The sequence below is a fragment of the Salmo salar genome, chromosome ssa05, assembly GCF_905237065.1.
Source record: "Salmo salar chromosome ssa05, Ssal_v3.1, whole genome shotgun sequence".
Lineage (NCBI taxonomy): Eukaryota > Metazoa > Chordata > Actinopteri > Salmoniformes > Salmonidae > Salmo > Salmo salar.
In genome coordinates this window covers 53,904,672-53,926,235 of record NC_059446.1, presented here as the reverse complement: position 1 = coordinate 53,926,235, position 21,564 = coordinate 53,904,672, and the positions used below count along the sequence as shown (strand labels likewise).

At 42.9% G+C, this 21,564-nt stretch overlaps 1 protein-coding gene across 1 annotated transcript; it reads right to left on the bottom strand.

Annotated features, from left to right (window-relative positions):
- Positions 1-3,374: 3,374 nt before the first annotated feature.
- LOC106605127 (complement C3) lies at positions 3,375-8,799 on the bottom strand. Its single transcript, XM_045718374.1, is given in 2 exon segments — positions 3,375-7,885; positions 7,888-8,799. Coding segments are annotated over 2 exon segments (4,992 nt in total). The 5' UTR covers positions 8,758-8,799; the 3' UTR covers positions 3,375-3,763.
- Positions 8,800-21,564: the final 12,765 nt, after the last annotated feature.

Here is a 21,564-nt window from a genome sequence, read left to right as displayed (position 1 = left end):
CATTCTCATTGAAAGCAGTTCTAAGAAGTGGTAGATCTGTTCTATGTGCGCTATTTTTATGCTTCCTGTGCTTAAGTTTTGTTTTTTACTTTTGGTTTTGAACACCAGCTTCAAGCAGCTGAAAATACAATATTTTTGGTTATGGAAAATATACTTATTTACGTGCATGTATGCATGTATGTATATGGATATATATATTTACCCAGAAAATATATGAGGGATTGGAATTAATATATATATATATATATATATATATATATATATATATATATATATATACATATTCACATTTATACATACATACACATACATATATACATGCATACATACATACATACATACATACATACATACATACATACATACATACATACATACATACATACATACATGCATACATACATACATACATACATACATACATACATACATATACAAACTTTTTTTTTTGAATATACCTTTATTATGCCCCGCAAATCCTAGCACCCTTCCCCCAATTGGAGTAAACTAATAAACAATAACACTTAGGCTTCTACCTTCAGTTTATACATATTATACACATTTTACAGACACAATCTATTTTACAATAGTTATATTTCTTTTGTTTTTAGTCCTTCCTCGATTTCTGATGTCCATCCAATTTCTGTGGCCCTGTGGAAATCTAATTGGCATAATAAAACAGTCTGTTTAAGCTAGAGATATCTGTGGTGGAAGCTGTCCGAGCTACAGTACAGCAGTATTTGTCAGTCAATGAGACATCCCAAAAAAAAGCATTTTCACAAACACTAATATGACACCTCTATGGATAGGTCAGTCTCTCACGAACACGTCCACAAGCCTTACAAGACTTGCCTGAAGGCAACCCGGTACCAGTTAAAAATAAATTCTGGATTGACTGACCTTCATGTCCTAAAGTAATGATGGACTGTCGTTTCTCTTTGCTAATTTGAACTGTTCTTGCCATAATATGGACGTGGTCTTTTACCAAACAGGGCTATCTTCTGTATACCAACCCTACCTTGTCACAACACAACTGATTGGCTCAAACTCATTAAGAAGGAAAGCAATTCCACAAATTAACTTTTAACAATGCATACCTGTTAATTGAAATGCATTCTAGGTGAAGCTGGTTGAGAGAATGCCAAGAGAGTGCAAAGTTGTCATCGAGGCAAAGGGTGGCTAATATGGAACCTCAAATCTAAAATATATTTAGATTTGTTTAACACTTTTTTGCTTACTACATGATTCCATAAGTGTTATTTAATAGTTTTGATGTTTCACTATTATTCTACAATGTAGAAAATAGTAAAAATAAAGAAAAACCCATGAATGAGTAGGTGTGTCCAAACTTTTGACTGGAACTGTATGTTATTTTACTCAAGCTATGACGTTGAAACAATGACATTGATTCAAACATACCATTTTCCTATTTAAAACAATTTGTTTAGTTTTGATTAGAATTTGATTCAAATTATTTGTTCTCTTTTTAGGCCTCATCAGTAATGAATTTAATCTTGCCTATTGACAATGTTTGGCATGTCCATGCTCAGCCATAATGCAGTTTACAGTAGGCCTAGCCCCTATATCAGTGTGAATGATATAGAGGCCATGCAATTACTTAGAACAATGTGCAAACTGGTTCTAGTTAGCCTATTTAACAAAGATAGGATAGGTCTATAGTTTGTTATTTTGTTTATGTACGCCATTTAACAAACTATAACGGACTAACATTGGAATTGGAGTTGATTCCATGGCAATACATAAAAAACTGTAAATACATAACCTCAAGCAACCACACATTTCGCCATGGAGCATGTTCTGATTGGCCAGTGAGGGGCCAAGCCTCGACACACCGACAACTAGTTTACTCATCAAAACTCAGCCCTTTTGTGCCAACTCCAGCAAGTGAGCCGATAATTGTGATAGGGAAGATAGCAAAAATATTTTTGACACAAACCTGAACCTGTAGCAATATTACCTACTCTTAGATTTACCATTGCGTTAGGTTTGTTAAAATAATAAATAGTATTACAATGTGTTATCTTTCCATTCTCTCGGCATTGTGACCAGATTTCCTGGTCCTTCCATGGGCATGTAGCCTAGTGGTTAGTGTTGGACATGTAACCAAAAGGTTGCAAGATCGAATCCCCGAGCTGACAAGGTCAAAAAATCTGTTCTGCCCCTGAACAAGGCACACTGTTCCTAGGCCATCATTGAAAATAAGAATATGTTCTTAACTGTTCTTAACTGCCTAGTTAAATAAAATTAAAGAGAGTTATTGTTCAAAATAATGTCATGCTTAGTCAATAATTTTACTTTTGCTACAGTATATTGATGAGTTAAATTGTTTTACCAACCAGATCTGTACACTTGTAAGATGTCCAGATACAATGCAGTGTAGGCCATCATTGTCAATAAGAATTTGTTCTTAATAACTGACTTGCCTAGTTAAATAATGGTCCAAAAAAGAATACAAAAAATTCAATGCATGCCTGACTACCTCCGGATGTGGTCAGAAAGATCTGATTACAATTAGTTCACAATGTGTATTTTGATTGTCTACACCTGTCAAAAAATGTGGACACAATTAGAATGTTGACAAAATCACGCCAATGGACGCATGTTAGCACCAGGCTTTGTCATCTGGGTTCAGGAAGAGAATGAGGATGTTGGGCTATGGTTAATGTGGGGTGATTATTGGTGTTTTTGTCTTTAATCTTCACCGATTGAGACTGAAATGTCCTTCAAACACTCAGAGCCCTCTAGCTGTGTCATCCCCAAGGCTGACATGAAAGGTTCCGCATCAGTGTGTGTGTGTGTGCACACATGTGTGTGTGTGATCCCACTAGTACTGTTGTCTGCTAAAATACATACTGCATATCTCCCATGATGACATGTCTGTAAAACAAAAGCTCAGTGACGGAGACACACTTCCTCCTGGTAAGGATCAGTGTCCTTTGTCTGCAACCCTTTTGTCAAAACCTTGTTCATAATAAATTAACCACTGATTATAAATAATCTTGTTTCTATAAACAAGTTTCCACATCGGTAAAAGCAGTGATGAAAGTGTCTATTACCCTGACTAATTTCTATACAGTTCATCTTATTTGCTTAGTGCCATATGGGGCAGGAGAAATGTTTGCTAATCCTGATCGCATTTGGTAAAAACAATGATGAAGTGCTGAAAGATATTTAGTACTCTGACTGACTTGCCATATGGACCAGAATGAGATATTTGGACATTTTGGTGCTCAAATAGTGAACAAAAACAGTTACCATCCCACTCAACCTTAAACTTAAATGTCTTTGCATGGTGTTTAAAACCAATTAACAATTAAATCCCCATAATGACTGGTGATATGCACACAAAGGAATTAGACAATATGTTTCTTTAATGCATTTCTTTCATGCTTATTACAGCAGGCAGGGTCATTTTAGTGCTAAAATAAAGCCAAGAAGAGAGTGAGGTGACCATGTCATAGTAATGTGACCATGTCATTGTAATCACGACGATGACAACTACAAATGGTACACTTAAAGGTTTAAGTGTGACATTTGCAGTCGTCATCATCATATGTTAACTTTCAAGAGAAAATTATTTATCCACGGTGTACATAATTTACTGGTCAGTTTCTAACAGAATATATTCCAAGTGTGCAAACTCATCTCCATACACTCTATAGGTTACAATGAGTTATGACAGGGCATGCAACCTGGATTGCAATATTAAAACATTTTAAATTTAACAAAGCAAGAAGAGAAACTAAACAGGGCAGCCGAAGGTTGTGATCTGATTGATGAACTCATCAATGCCCAGACAGACTTCTCTGTAGTTTCTGGATGTGCACTCTTGTTGTGAGGGCCAGTACTCTATCCATGTCTGTTCACCTAGGACATACTTGTACTGCAACAGTCCTTTATCCTCCACTCTGTGCAGGTCTTCAGACTTCCCCATAATCATGTATGTTTTGTCCTGTTTTAGACCCAGAACATCTCTACAGTAGGATAGTCCCATGAAGTCACGATTCTTCCCCTCCACTCCCTCGTCAGTACCTGGCTTGACGACCAAATCGATCTTCATGGTGTAAGTATCTGTGTGTGTCGTCAGCTTCGAGTCCACCACCGTAGCTTTGTAAACGTAATCCAGTCCCGCGCCGCAGGCTTTGTCTATGCGTTGGACATCTGGCTCACCTTTCTTCTGCATACTGCAGCTCTCTTCCGCACACGTGCACACGTCTCCAAGACACAGTCTGCTCAGAGTACCACCCTCCCTCTGTGGGTGGTAGAACTTCACACAGTGCTTCTGGTTGTAGTATTCATATACAGAGATGGCAGCTGGCTGTAGAACTCCCACTTCCTGTACTCTGTGGATCTTAAAGGATATTCTGTCTTCTAACTTATGAGACACCTTGTCCAGATATAGGATGAGAGATCCTCTTTCAGACAGAACTTTGTCCATCTCAAACTTCTCTATGTAGCGCTCCCTCCCCTTGGACAACCTTTTCAGATCGTCTGTGTCTACAATGAAGCCGGTCAGCAAGCCGATGTCCAGAATAGACATGGTCGCATCTCTCTCTGAGTTACGATACAACACCTCAATAGTGAGCATAAATGACTCCTTGGCGTCCTCGTGGCTTGTTTTGTCCATCTTAGTGAGGGTGACAGAGAGGTCAAAGCTTTCACAGTCACTGTCCTTTTCCTCTGGCAGGGCATAGTACAGGGTCACCACTGACAAGGTCGCCTCACCATTTCCTGAGGCTTTTACAGTCAAGTCCTTGTCTATGGACTTGACCTTATCTGTACGAGTGTGGAACTGGTTCTTGTTGTTGATGGACCACTTGGTGACTGATGCCCTGCCGGCCACCTCTAGGTTGATGTCCAAGTCAAAGTCTTTCAGGTCCTTCACGTGGCTCCAATACTCAGCCACAGCCTGGAACACCATGATGGTGGACTGTGTGGATCCGTATCCCCCTCCCACCTTCTTCTGCTTGTTGAGCCACCTGACTACGGGACCGGCCTCTTCGAAGGCCTTCACCTTGACCAGGGCAAGCAGGGCGTACGACGTGGCCTCCAGTGTGTACTGGTGACCACCAGGGACAGGCCAGTGGTCCAGCTGTGGAGAGGCGAACTTCAGTAGCGTCTCCTTGTTGAGTTTCTCTGCATTGGCCAGAGCATAGGAGGTCATAGCTACAGCATAAGGGTTAGTCAGGTGGGGCAGACGCTTCTCGAGGTACGCTACTGCCTTAACCATACTGCCTGGTAGGCTGTTGACAGACTGCTCACACAGTAAGCTTGCTTCCTGCATGGCGATGAGAACAAAAGCTGTCATGGAGGCGTCATTGTCCGATCCCCTCACGTTACCCGTCATCTCTGCGTGAATGACAGGAGCAAACTCATTGAAGATGCCATCTGGCTGTTGTGTGTTCAGGATCAGCCACTTGACAGCACTACAGAGCACGTTTTCCTGAACACTGATTAATGTACTGGACATGGCAAACACCTTCACCACGTATGCTGTCAGCCAGGTGCTGCTCTGTCTTTGGACCCAGGCAGCGTAGGAGCCATCTTCTTTACGGTAGGCCAGCTCACGTTGGTAACCGATGTTGATGTACTTGATGGCTGTGTTCCGTTTGTCCAGGCCAATATCCTCCCACTTTTTGGTGTTGTCCAGGTAGTGTGTAGCAATGACAGGCAGGGTCATGTAGATCATGTTCTGTTCCCCACACCCGACTGGCTGAACTATCAGACTGCCCAGAGAGTCTCCACTGATGGCCTGCTCCACCAGCACACTGGTCTGCTCTCCACCTGTCACACTGATCAGTGTGTCAGCTTCAGAGTTTGGCACCTGGTTTCGGGGCACTCCACTGGGTATGTGTGACGTCTGCTCACCACCATGTTTAGCCGGGTTCAGGAGTACATTGGTTTCCTTCTTAACCAGCACTCCCTCAGCCACAACGCGCAGATCTCTCTTCACTCCGTCATTGCTGCCAGAGTTTTTCACAGATGCCTTGACCTCAATGGAGTGCATGCCCAGCTTCATAGGGATGATGACATAGGGGACAACCCGGGTGGACATGGCATCCATGTTCACTTCCTGCCTGTACTTACCCTTCTTGCTTGCTGAGCTGCACACCTCGCCATTCTCCATCAGCTCCACACGCACAGTGATGGGGTCTTCGCTGTAGTTGTGGAGGATTGCTTTGACCTCCAGCTGTTCATTGCGGACGGCTGAGTAGGGCAGCTTGAGGTCGATGAAGAACTCCTTTAGAACTATCATCTCAAACGGATCTGCCACACAGATGCCATGAGTTTTAGACAGGCTGATGGCTGTTATTTGCCAGGTGGTGATGGAATCCTTTAGGAAGTTGTTCCTTATTACAGATGTGGAATCGCAGTGCTTGTCTTGGTCAGGGCATTCAGGAAGAGTGGTGTCCTCCCACATCCAGCTCTCAGGGAACTGACTACGAGACACAATGTCTTCAGACCGCATGTACTCATCATCGTCATCCTCCTCACTGCGTGAAAGCAGCAGTGCATCCTGTTTGGATTCTGTCTTCTTGGAGGCCATCTCAGTGCAGCACACAAGGAAGGCTTGGATGCAGACGTCCCCATCTGTGATGTACTGGGCCCGTCTGTCACAGGTATATCCCATGGTGTTGTCCCTCATCCCGTCCACACAACACTCCTTGGCCAGACCATTGTACTTACTGGCCATACTAGTGATGACGTCACTGATGGTCACTGCTCGTCTCCGCCTAGAACTAACAGGACAGCTGGGGTCTGTTCTGATCCCAGTCCCTTTAGCAGTGTTGGTCTCAAATACCAGACCAGCATCGTAGAACACCCCCATATTGTCTGCTCCCCCTCCAGCTGTACAGCCTGTATCATGCTTCTCTATGGTGTCCCAGATCTTGGCCTGTGTGAGACGGTGTTTGCTGTTGAGAATGTAGACTCCCTTGTCTACAGCCACCAGTCCTACTTTAGCTCCCGGGTCTCCAGTGACGGTCAGACTGAAAGCCTTACGAGGCTCATAGGATGCCTTGGGCCTGGTCGATGTCACTTTCAGTGAGCCCATGCAGGAGACCTTGATGTCAACCCAGACAGAGTCTGCCACCAGGTCGTCTGCTCCCACATGGTAGTACGCTACGATGCGGAACGACGGAAGCATCTCCTTGGAGACAGGCACTGAGAGTGTCACCAGCGCGTTCCCCTGTCTTTTGAATCTGCCCACTTTCACCAGCTGACCTCTACTCAGGAACATGTATGTAAGGTCATGGATTTGTATGGGGGTGGGTCCCAGGTTCAGGTTGATCTTAATGGGGTCTCCAATCTTCAGCTCATTAGAGTCAACCCCGACATGGAGAAAGTTCCCGGTGGAAGTTCTGTAGGGGAGAGCCTTCATGGTGGCCTCCGCCTGTCTGTTGTCGGGGATCGCCGGGTCCTTGGTCTTCACAGTGATTGCCAGCTCTTTAGCTGATGCCACGGTGTTAAGTGAAATTTTGGCAAAACCGTTGTCCCTGGTCACCCCTTTAGCATTATCTGGAGTCACCTCAATCTCCACTCCACTTGCTGGAGAGTTGTCGGGATTCGTAATGTAAACCGAGACGTCGAAGGGCATGCCAGGTTTGAAGTATTTGGGCGTTCTCTTGAAGAGGATGGTGTATGGCGAAGTGACAATCTGGATCCCTCTCTTCTCTGCCTCTACCATTTCACCCCCACCCTCCGTTAACACACTGACTGATATGAAGATGGACTGTTTGACCAGATCATTGATGTTGGGGAAAGTCTGTGTGATGTGTTCCTTTTTCAGACAAGCCACTCCTTTACCTTCTTTGATCTCTACTCTCTGCAGAGAGGCAGGGAAGCTCTTTTCTCGTTCTCTGTTGTGATGACACCAAACACCACATAGCCTGTCCCTGTCACTATCTTACCGTATAGATACCTGGCGGTGATGTCAACAGTCAGGTCTTTGTCGTCAACGTAGAAGAAGGCTTTAGCTGGGGTCAGACTAACCTCAAAGCTGGGCAGAACATACTCCTTGACCTCAAAGTCAGATGAGAAGGTCTTCTGAGGAGTGCTCTGGAACCTCGTGACTACATGCCATGTCCCGAAACTGACTATTTCAGGGAGATTGAACTGTCCAGATTTGACTCCCTTGTCTGGGTTGACGATCTCCCTGAAGATGGTGATGTTCTCAGGAGTCATGATCTCCACAGAGACTGCGATCTCTTTGTTCTTGGCGACCTCCTTGTCCACAAATATCTCCCTGGTCAGAGGCTCCAGGCCAGGACTCATAGAGAACACTCTGTAGTAGACGGTGCTGGCCGGAGTGTAAATGGTCTTGTCAGTCTGGATGAAGATGTATCCAGACTGGAAGGAGACCAGGACAACCTTCTCCAGGAGGCGGTCAGGGAACTGGGCCTGCAGGACCACATACTGCTTCTGCTTGGGGTCGTCCACAAAGTGGTCCCCCTCTGGGATGACCAGTTGTGTCATAGCCTGGAAGTTGTTTGCTTGATCCAGAACCACTGATTTAGAGGCTAGCTCTTTGCTCTGCGTAGGGTGGTTCTTCACCATGATCTTAACATTTAGGGGACCACCTGCATGGTCCTGAGACTCCACAAAGATGTTCTCATTACTGCCCACACGCAGCAGGTTAGGAGCTGACAACACTAGCAGTGCAGCTCCATCAGATAATGTAGGTAAGGAGAGGGCTACAGCCAGAGCGGCCAGACACAGCAAGTTGCCGACCCACATCTCCACCGCTTATTCTGGGTCTGTAATAGTGCCTTCCCTCTCCAACCCTGGCTTTTATCCTGTCTAGGGTTAGCTCAATCTGTGGGAGGAGTTCCAGGGGTGAATCCCCTGTGGGGTGCGTTACTTCCCAGCAGTAGAGTTGGGAAACCAGCGGGCTTGATAACAGTAGTTGGAAAGTCCACTGTTAAGCAAAACAAACAGCTCAAAATCTATCAGAGAGATATACAGGTTGGAAATGTACTGGACCTGTGGAACTACTGTGATTTATATTTAACCACTGAAACAAACAACTTAATATATTATTAATCAGCAAATGGACATGGACGTGCTATTATCAAAGCCAAAGCTAACTAACTCCTTTAGTTCAGATCTGGTTTCAAGACAAGTTAACTGGTCATGCATGATACAATCACTGTCAAAACAACAGAAACACCCTAAATGCCAAGGAGAGTTCGGTGCATCTCATAATGAGTCAGCACGCACACACACGCGCACACACACACACACACACACACACACACACACACACACACACACACACACACACACACACACACACACACACACACACACACACACACACACACACACACACACCCTCAGTACTATATGGATGTATTGCTCAAATAATCTTGTTACCATGGCTTTGCTATGAAAGTGCTTGCAATCAACTAACGTTGAACAATTAGCTGAAACAAGCCGAAACAATGTACCTGTTTACTGAACACCAACTGCCATGTTTTCTTCATTATCTGCACAGTCAATTGGTTGCATAATTTTGTAAGGCCTACTGATGCATAGCACAAGAACTATTGAGAAACATCCACCTGGAAAACTTATATGGCAAAGTCTGATGAGTGGGGGTTACTCACCAAGGCTACTAACTACTGCCTTCAGAAAGTATTCATACCCCTTGACTTATTCCACATTTTGTTGCGTTACAAAATGAATTCAAAATGGATTCAAAAAATTCAAATTCTCACCCATCTGAACACAATACCCCATAATGACAAGGTGAAAACATTTTTGCAAAAAGATGGGGTTAGTAGCCTATTGGGGTTAGTAGCCTATTGTTTCACGAAGCATACCCATTTAAAAGTCAGTCTGTATTAGTTGGACTTCATGTTTGCCAAAGTTACAGCCTTTAGAAGGCCCGTTTCAAATCAAGAACCAAAAACATGAAGGGCCTATGTTGAGCCTATGTTAGCCACAGTTCTATCTTGAGGTGATCTCTCGTTAACCTCTAAAAGTCCAAGCCGTTGAGGGGGCTTTATAGCCCACAGAAACTAATTGAGTAACATATTCATAAACAGCAAAAAAGACAGTAAAAAAATGAATCAAAAGGAATAAGGTTTTGAAGTGTCTGTCTCTATGGAAAGATGAGACTCTCACGAACAAGATGGTGGTCTCTGAATTATTTTGACCTAAATTGCTTTTGTTTAAAAGATGAGTATTGAATTTCATGGCCTCTAAAGGCACATCAAAAAATGTCCCATACAATAAGGGGATCTGCTATACCTACAGTTCGTTATGTCGGAAAAAGTCAGTTATAAAATATTCTGTCCTGGTTAAAAACAAGTTGTCATCCAATTTTTTTTACAACATCCTTGCCCACGTGGACATTCTGTAACAGTAATGTATACGCCAATTATTTGATGGTCCGACAACCGCATTCTGTCCCCTATCAACACTTTTTAAACTTTTGGTGCCATCGAGAATGACGTAAGAAAGTAATCAATACGACTAGCTATATTGAGCCTCCGCCATGTATATCTCAATAGGTCAGAATATTTAGCCTAGTTCCAATATATCTACGATATTTGAGATTTTCTTAAGTGCATAAGGGTGATAGTTTGTAGTGTGATTTTCTTTTCGGTCAATTGAGGTATTTAAAACCGTATTACAATCTCTCACCATAATAATATAATCTTGTATTGCTTGTAGGCTTAATAAATGATTATATATATTTCCATTGAAGCGTTGATCTTTATGATTTGGAACGTATTGATTAATGAGCCAAATCTGTTTATGGTTCAATAACATATTTAAAAGAATCCATCTACCTTGCGGGTCTGGTTGAAAAATTGGCACATTCGGAACAAAATTATTGTTAATTAATATCATCACCCCTTTTGAGTTTGTTGTGTGACAAAACTGCACATTTTAGAGTGGCCTTTTATTGTCCCCAGCACAAGGTGCGCCTCTGTAATGATCATGCTGTTTAATCAGCTTCTTGATATGCCGCACCTGTCAAGTGGATGGATTATGTAGGCAAAGGAAAAATGTTCACTCGCAGGGATGTAAACAAATTTGTGCACAAAATTTGAGAGATTTTTTTTTTTTGCGTGTGTAACATTTTTGGGATCTTTTATTTCAGCTCATGAAACATGGGACCAACACTTTACATGTTTGCGTATATATTTTTGTTCAGTATATAATAAAAAATCTTGCAAATCTTAATGCATTTCCACAATTAACGGATAATATGTGTAAAAACGTAGGCAGTTCATACGAAAGATTGTTACCTATAATCAGGATTGGCATTACAAAGCGTACAATTCTTACTATTATTTTGGAAAAAACAATTATTGTGATTCATCCTGTATTGTCCCTAACATAATTACCCCATAGCAACAGATGTGGAATACACACACACACACACACACACACACACACACACACACACACACACACACACACACACACACACACACACACACACACACACACACACACACACACACACACACTGTGTGGTTGCATAATTTTGTGAGGCCTACAGATGCATAGTACAAGACCTATCGGGAAACATCCACCTGGAAAACTTGCAACCCAAGGTACACCCAATCTTTGGGTCAGCCTGTGTTTGATAACAGGCCAAACTGAGATACCTATTCCTGTCAGTGACGAGAAGATCCGTAACCACACACACTGTGTCAATGTCACCTTTTCACCCCTGGCACTAGCAGGGTTTTGTTCAATGTAATAGTTAAACAATCCTCGAGAGGGACTATTAGATAGTGATTGGGACAGGGATGGGTTGGGTGGGTGGATTATATGGCAAAGTCTGATGTGTGGGGGTTACTCACCAAGGCTACTATAATTAACTACTGTTCCTGCAAAAAGTATTCATGCCCCTTGATTTACTCCACATTTTGTTGTGTTACAGCCTGAATTCAAAATGGATTAAATAAATGAAAAATTCTCACCCATCTAAACACCCCATAATGACAAGGTGAAAACAACTTTTTAGACATTTTTGCAAATAGATGGGCTGTTAGTAGCCTGAAACCCATTGTTTCACAAAGCATATCAGTTTACATTTAAGTCTATATTAGTTGGACTTCATGTTTGCCAAAGTTACAGCCTTTAGAAGGCCCATTTCAAATCAAGAACCAAAACATGAAGGGCCTATGTTGAGCCTATGTTAGCCACAGTTCTATCTTGAGGTGATCTCTCGTTAACCTCTAAAAGTCTAAGCCGTTGAGGGGGCTTTACTACTATAGCCCACAGAAACTAATTGAATAACATATTCATAAATGGCAAAAAAGACAGTAAAAAAATGAATCATAAGGAATACGGTTTTGAAGTGTCTGTCTCTATGGAAAGATGAGACTCTCACGAACAAGACGGTGGCCTCTGTTTTGCTCTGCGCCAAGTTAAAAAAATGAATGGAACTATAGAGGGAGTTCTGTGCCTACCCCAAAAATGGGGTTAAATATGTGTAAAGAAATAAAAACTATTTTATTTCCTGAGCTTTCTTATATAGCTCTTAAATTTTAGGACCCATTATTTTTAAAAATACATTATTTGATAAAATACTCTACTTTACTACTATAGCCCATTTCTTAAAATTCTAGGAGATGCATATTTAACCCCTTTTATTGGGCAGGCACAAAACTTCATTTTTTAAACTTGTACCGCAAAACTATCATGTTCATGTTAGTCTCATCTTTCCATAGAGTGATCATATTAGTTTCTAGGCCGAACTGTTTGAATGGTACAGACATTTTCGTGAGAAGACTTTTGGGATTTTTGGGATGTCTCAGGGTCTGACAAACACCACTGTAGCTCGCCCACCTTCCACCGCAGACGCGTTCGATTCAGATATCTCTAGTTTAATCTGACATATTTTTATTTCTTTATTATGCTACTTAGATTGACGCTGGGGTTCATTGATAGACTCAATTTTTTGAGGGGGGTGCATTATGTAACTTAATATGTGACCAAATCCACAGAGAAATGTGAATCATATATATGTCATTCCCATTGAAAGCAATTCTAACAAGCGGTAGATCTGTTCTATGTGCGCTATTTTTATGCTTCCTGTGCTTAAATTTTGTTTTTTACTTTTGAACACCAGCTTCAAGCAGCTGAAAAAACACATTTTTGGTTATGGAAAAAATATTTAGAATGTGCAATGATTCTCTGCACTATACTTGCTTGTTTTGTCACAAACTCAAATTAGCAAACTATTAAAATTTCAGCAACCAGGAAAAGGAGGAGCGATTTCTGCATAGTGCATCTTCAAACCATCAATACGTGCTAAGATCAACAACACAGATGTTCTCAATTGCTTCCAAAAAGTCCAACTCCCTTAACCCTCTTATAAAAAAATGTTTTTTATAAAGGAGTGGATCAGCATTAATATTGCGGATAGATTGTTGCTTCCATCAGTGTAATTGTCTGCATCATTTCCAATCCCCCATACATTTTTGGGTAAATATATATATCCACATACATACATACATACATACATACATACATACATACATACATACATACATACATACATACATACATACATACATACATATATATATATATATATATATATATATATATATATATATTAACATTCATACATATATACATACATACACATACATACTTATTTTTAGAATATAACTTTATTATTCCCCGTAAACCCTACCACCCTTCCCCCAATTGGAGTAAACTAATAAACAATATCACTTAGGCTTCTGTTTTCAGTTTATACATATTATACACATTTTACAGACACAATCTATTTTATAATAGTTATATTTCGTTTGTTTTTTGTCCTTCCTCTATTTCTGATGTCCATCCAGTTTGATTTCTATTTGTAACTGTGCTATTTCACAAAATCAGCCTTGAGTCAATTTCTGTGGCCCTGTGGAAAACTAATTGGCATAATAAAACAGTCTGTTTCAGCTAGAGATATCTGTGGTGGAAGCTGGCCCGAGCTACAGTACAGCTTTATTCAGTCCATGAGACATCCCAAAACACTAATATGACACCTCTATGGACAGGTGAGTCTCTCACGAACACGTCCACAAGCCTTACAAGATTCGCATCAAGGCAACCCGGTACCAGTTAAAAAAATGAAAGGAAGTACAGTGCATTCGGAAAGTATTCAGACCCCTTGGCTTTTTCCACATTTTGTTACAGCTTTATTCTAAAATGGATTAAATAGTTTCTTTCCCTCATCAAATATCACGTTTACTCCGTACTTTCTTGAAGCACCTTTGGCAGCGATTACAGCCTCAAGTCTTTTTGGGTATGACGCCAAAAGCTTGGCACACATGTATTTGGGGAGTTTCTCCCATTCTTTTCTACAGATCCTCTCAAGCTCTGTCAGGTTGGATGGGGGCGTCGCTGCAGAGGTCTCTCCAGAGATGTTCGATCGGGTTCAAGTCCAGTCTCTGGCTGGGCCACTCAAGGACATTCATCCCGATGCCACTCATGCATTGTCTTGGCTGTGTGCTTAAGGTCGTTGTCCTGTTGGACAGTGAACCTTCGCCCCAGTCTGAGGTCCTGAGCGCTCTGGAGCAGGTTTTTTATCAAGGATCTCTCTGTACTTTGCTCCCTTCACCTTTCCCTCGATCCTGACTAGTCTCCCAGTCACTGCCGCTGAAAAACATCCCCACTGCATGATGCTTCCACCACCGTGCTTCACCGTAAGGATGGTGCCAGGTTTTGACCAGATGTGACGCTTGGCATTCAGGCCAAAGAGTGCAATCTTGGTTTCATCAGACCAGAGAATCTTTTTTTTCATGGTTTGAGAGTTTTTTTGTCCTATCCTTCCTCTACCCTCAACCCCTCCCTTCTATCTCTGAAGACCATCCAGTTTTGATTTCTATTGCACCTTCTTCACCACACTGTCTGTGGGAGTGGACCATTTCAGTTTGTCAGTGATGTATACGCCAAGGAACTTGAAGCTTTCCACCTTCTCCATTGTGGTCTCGTCGATGTGGATAGGGGGGTGCGCCTTCCGCTGTTTCCTGAAGTCCACAATCATCCCCTTTGTTTTTTATGTTGAGTGAGAGGTTATTTTCCTGGTACCACACTCCCAGAGCCCTCACCTCCTCCATGTAGGCTGTCTCATCATTGTTGGTAATCAGTCCTACTACTGTTGTGTTATCTGCAAACTTGGTGATTGAGTTGGAGGCGTGCTTGGCCACGCAGTCATTGGTGAACAGGCAGTACAGGAGTGGACTGAGCACGCACCCTTGTGGGGCCCCAGTGTTGAGGATGTGGAGGTGTTGTTTCCTACCTTCACTACCCGGGAGAAGCCCGCCAGGAAGTCCAGGACCCAGTTGCACAGGGCGGGATTCAGTCCTAGGGCCTCAAGCTTAATGATGAGCTTGGAGGGTACTATGGTGTTGAATGCTGAGCTATCGTTAATGAACAGCATTCTTACATATGTTTTCCTCTAGATGGGATAGGGCAGTGTGCAGTGTGATGGCGATTGCATTGTTTGTGGATCTATTGGGTCTAGGATGACAGGTAAGGTAGAGGTGATATGATCCTTGACTAGTCTCTCCAAAGCACTTCATGATGACAGAAGTGAGTCCTTGACAAGTCTCTCAAAGCACTTCATGATGACAGAATTGAGACGTTTAGTCATTTAGTTCAATTATCTTTGCTTTCTTGGGTACAGGAACAATGGTGGTCATCTTGAAGCATGTGGGGACAGCAGACAGGGATAGAGAGAAATTGAATATGCTCCTAAACACACCAGCCAGCTGGTCTGCGCATGCTCTGAGGATGCGGCTAGCAATGTCGTCTGGGCCGGCAGCCTTGCGAGGGTTAACACGCTTAAATGTCTTACTCACATTGGCCAAGGAGAAGAAGAGCCCACAGTCCTTGGTAGCGGGCCGCGTTGGTAGCACTGTGTTATCCTCAAAGCGGGAAAAGAAGGTGTTTAGCTTGTCTGGAAGCAAGACGTCGGTGTCCTCAAACACATAGTCTCGTGTTTGAGCTGTTGAATTGCAACTCCACTTTGTCTCTATACTGACGTTTTGCCTGTTTGATTGCTTTGCGGAGGGAATAACTACACGGTTTGTTTTCTGCCATATTCCCAGTCACCTTGCCATGGTTAAATGCGGTGGTTCGCGCTTTCAGTTTTGCACGAATGCTACCATCTATCCACGGTTTCCAGTTAGGGTAGGTTTTAATAGTCACAGTGGATACAACATCTCTTACACACTTCCTGATGAACTCAGTCACCGAATCAGTGTATCCGTCTGTTCGTCCATTCAGTTAAATGTTTCATTGGATGCTGTTGTCCAATGTGGATGCATTTCCATAGGAATACATTTCAATAAAAACAGAAACAAAAGAGGGACACTCAGGGTATAAAATCAGGATGACCCCTCCCCCGGCCTGTCATTTCCTCCACTGATCCATGGAAAAGTCTTTCTCCCCTCTCTCTCCTTCCAAATTAATGCTCTGCACCGTCTCCCAAATGGGGATTGTGACACTGTTGCTTCTAACTTAAAAATGGAATGTCCCCCTGGCATTCCTCTCCTCATTTCTCTCTCTCGCTCTCTCTTGTTGACGTGTGATTGGAAAGGAAGTAATCTTGCCAAAAAGACAGGGGCTGGCTGTCTGCTGGTCTGAGTATTTGGTGTGATGATATGCCTTGGTGTGACATGGCCGTCCTTACATATGGCCTTCGTACAGACAAAGATTTATTGTCACTGACTGCCACATTATCCTTCATTGGCCAAATCTGATGCTGAGAAAAAAGAGATTATTACATAAGCAACACGTGCACATGATTGGACATGAAAATGTTTCAACATTGCAGACCGGCCAATTTCTTTTCAATTTATTTGATCTTCTTAATGTACAGTATGTTAATACCATTTTAAGAGGTTATTAAGAGGGAATGGGAGTAGTGTGACAGAAATGTGCAGTGAGAACTCTCTCAAGCATATAGTATATATATAGTATATAGTATAGTATATAGTATAGTATATATATATATATATAGTATAGTATGCATATAGTATGCTAAGCCATCTTGTTTTCCAAGATGGCGTAGCAGTCAGACGTCTTTGTCCTGTCGTGTCCCTTGTATATATATTTTTACATCTTTTTCTTCGCATATCTTTTAAAAATATTTTCCTAAACCTCAACTTCTAAATACTCTCCTGCAACCCGCCTCACCCAATGTGGCGTGGATCTGTTTATTTATTTTTTTCTAAAGTATTTCTATTTACTTCGAATCTGGAATCCCTCAACTGAAGCTAGCCAGCTAACTACCTACCAGCTATCAGTCAGCAAACCATTGCTAGCGGTCATCAGCTAACCTTTAGCTCAGAAAGCTCTCGCCAGTTCGAACAACGTGACTCAAACCAGAGCATAACGGACCTATTATTATTTTATATATTTTTTTCCCCATATCCCCGGATTCCTACCGCAAACTCTGAACATTTTCATCTGGATCTTCGCAACTAGCTAACCGCAATCCCAGGTGACTACTCCTGGCTAGCGTTTCCATCCCGGAGCAAGCACCAATTAGCCTGAAACTAGCTCGGCCAGGGCTCCTGTGCTACCACCGAAGCCCACTCTTGGGCTACAATATCCGGACCCCTTCTACTGCCGGTACGGGGCACGGAACCCCGCCGATCCTCTACGACTGGAATACAGACATAATCTGCCCGAGGATTCCAACAGGCTCCTCAGGCGCGACGTCCGCTGAAGGCCCATTCTTCTAACCGGCCTGCTAGCTATCTAGAGCTACTTGAACCCTACTAATTCCACAACTGGTCTATCGACGTCACCACACGAAAACAAAAACAGACTTACCCCCATCGCGACTTCCCCCAAAGGCTAACTTGCTAGCCCCGGTCTGCTAACTGCAAGCTTGCCTGCCCCGGTCTGCCAACTGCTTGCTTGCTAACCCGGTCTGCTAACTGCTAGCTTGCATGCCCCGGTCTGCTAATTGCTAGCTTGTTTAGCCCCGGCCTACTAACTGTTAGCTTGTTAGCACTGGCCTGCTAACTGTCTGAATCGCCGTGTCCCCAGTCAGCCCAACCAATCACTTATGTTCACTTGGCTACGCATGCCTCTCTCTAATATCAATATGCCTCGTCCATTACTGTCCTGGTTAGTGATTACTGTCTTATTTCACTGTAGAGCCTCTAGCCCTGCTCAATATGCCTTAACCAACCATGTTGTTCCACCTCCTACATATGTGATGACATCACCTGGTTTAAATGTCTCTAGAGACTATATCTCTCTCATCATTACTCAATGCCTAGGTTTACCTCCAATGTACTCACAACCTACCTTACCTTTGTCTGAAACACTATGCCTTGAATCTATGCTATCATGCCCAGAAATCTGCTCCTTTTACTCTCTGTTCCAAACGTGCTAGACGGCCAGTTCGTATAGCCTTTAGCCGTACCCTTATCCTACTTCCCCTCTGTTCCTCTGGTGATGTGGAGGTTAATCCAGGTCCTGCAGTGCCTAGCTCCACTCCCACTCCCCAGGTGCTCTCATTTGTTGACTTCTGGAACCGTAAAAGCCTTGGTTTCATGCATGTTAACATTAGAAGCCTACTCCCTAAGTTTGTTTTACTCACTGCTTTAGCACACTCTGCCAACCCGGATGTCTTAGCCGTGTCTGAATCCTGGCATAGGAAAACCACCAAAAACCCTGAAATCTAACTATAACATTTGCTAACTATAACATTTTCCGCCAAGATAGAACTGCCAAAGGGGGCGGTGTTGCAATCTAATGCAAAGATAGCCTGCAGAGTTCTGTATTAGTATTCAAGTCTGTACCCAAACAATTCGAGCTTCTACTTCTAAAAATTCCCCTTTCCAGAAACAAGTCTCTCACTGTTGCCTCTTGCTATAGACCTCCCTCTGCCCCCAGCTGTGCCCTCGATACCATATGTGAATTCATTGCCCCCCCATCTATCTTCTGAGCTCGTGCTACTAGGGGACCTAAACTGAGACATGCTTTACACCCCGGCCATCCTACAATCTATGCTTGATGCCCTCAATCTCACACAAATGATCAATGAACCTACCAGGTACAACCCCAAATCCATAAACACGGGCACCCTCATAGATGTCATCCTAACTAACTCACCATCCAAATACACCTCTGCTGTTTTCAATCAAGATCTCAGAGATCACTGCCTCATTGCCTGCATCCGTAATGGGTCTGCGACCAAACGACCACCCCTCAAATTTTTGCAACCCCTATTACTAGCCTGTTCAACCTCTCTTTCGTATCGTCTGAGATTCCCAAAGATTGGAAAGCTGCCGCGGTCATCCCCCTCTTCAAAGGGGGTGACACGCTTGACCCAAACTGCTACAGACCTATATCTATCCTACCCTGTCTTTCTAAGGTCTTTGAAAACCAAGTTAACAAACAGATTACCGACCATCTCGAAACCCACCGTAGCTTCTCCGCTATGCAATCTGGTTTCAGAGCTGGTCATGGGTGCACCTCAGCCACGTTCAAGGTCCTAAACGACATCATAACCGCCATCGATAAGAGACATTACTGTGCAGCCGTCTTCATCAACCTGGCCAAGGCTTTCGACTCTGTCAATCACCACATTCTTATCGGCAGACTCGACAGCCTTGGTTTCTCAAATTATAGCCTCACCTGGTTTACCAACTACTTCTCTAATAGAGTTCAGTGTGTCAAATCGGAGGGCCTGTTTTCCGGACCTCTGGCAGTCTCTATGGGGTGCCACAGGGTTCAATTCTCGGGCCGACTCTCTTCTCTGTATACATCAATGATGTTGCTCTTGCTGCTGGTGATTCTATGATCCACCTCTACGCAGACGACACCATTCTGTATACTTCTGGCCCTTCTTTGGACACTGTGTTAACTAACCTCCAGACGAGCTTCAATGCCATACAACTCTCCTTCCGTGGCCTCCAACTGCTCTTAAACGCAGGTAAAACTAAATGCATGCTATTCAATCGATCACTGCCCGCACCTGCTCGCCCGTCCAGCATCACTACTCTGGACGGCACTGACTTAGAATACGTGGACAACTACAAATACCTGGGTGTCTGGTTAGACTGTAAACTCTCTTTCCAGGCTCACATTAAGCATCTCCAATCCAAAATTAAATCTAGAATCGGCTTCCTATATCGCAACAAAGCATCCTTCACTCACGCTGCCAAACATACCCTCGTAAAACTGACCATCCTACCGATCGTCGACTTCGGTGATGTCATCTATAAAATAGCCTCCAACACTCTACTCAACAAACTGGATGCAGTCTATCACAGTGCCATCTGTTTTGTCACCAAAGCCCCATATACTACCCACCATTGCGACCTGTACGCTCTCGTTGGTTGGCCCTCACTTCATACTCGTCGCCAAACCCACTGGCTACAGGTTATCTACAAGTCTCTGCTAGGTAAAGCCCCGCCTTATCTCAGCACACTGGTCACCATAGCAGCACCTACCCGTAGCATGTGCTCCTGCAGGTATATCTCACTGGTCACCCCCAAAGCCAATTCCTCCTTTGGTCGTCTTTCCTTCCAGTACTCTGCTGCCAATGACTGGAACGAACTGCAAAAATCTCTGAAGCTGGAGACTCATATCTCCCTCACTAGCTTTAAGCACCAGCTGTCAGAGCAGCTCACAGATCACTGCAACTGTACATAGCCCATCTGTAAACAGCCCATCTATCTACCTACCTCATCCCCATACTGTATTTATTTATTTATCTTGCTCCTTTGCACCCCAGTATCTCTACTTGCACATTCATCTTCTGCACATCTACCATTCCAGTGTTTAATTGCTATATTGTAGTTACTTCGCCACCATGGCCTATTTATTGTCTTAACTTACCTCATTTGCACTCACTGTATATATACTTTTTGTTTTCTTTTGTTCTACTGTATTATTGACTATATGTTTTGTTTATTCCATGTGTAACTATGTGTTGTTGTAAATGAGATCTTGTTCTCAACTAGCCTACCTGGTTAAATAAAGGTGAACATTTTAAAAAATAAAATAAAAATAAAAATATAATGTTTCATATCAGTAACCAGAGTGTATTGCACAACCTCAAGGAGCTGCACTACTGTATCTGAATATGGGGCATCCTGCTTCACAGATTCGCCTTCACAGATTGGCCTCTCTGATTGGCCACTCTGATTCAACATGCATTTTTGGTAACTACTTGGCCACAACACAACTGGATAAATATACAGTACATGTTTCTATTGCAGATTACAGTTTACTTGTTGGATTTGAAGTTATAAACGTATGGCCACTTTATGTCTTTCATCTTCTCCTGTATCTTAATTTGCTTTGACAGCTGGAATGAATGACTGGCAGATATTCAGTCGTGGCCAAAAGTTTTGAGAATTACACACATTTTTATTTCCACAAAGTTTGCTGCTTCAGTCTTTAGATATTTTTGTCAGATGTTACTATGGAATACTGAAGTATAATTACAAGCATTTCATAAGTGTCAAAGGCTTTTATTGACAATTACATGAAGTTGATGCAAGAGTCAATATTTGCAGTGTTGACCCTTCTTTTTCAAGA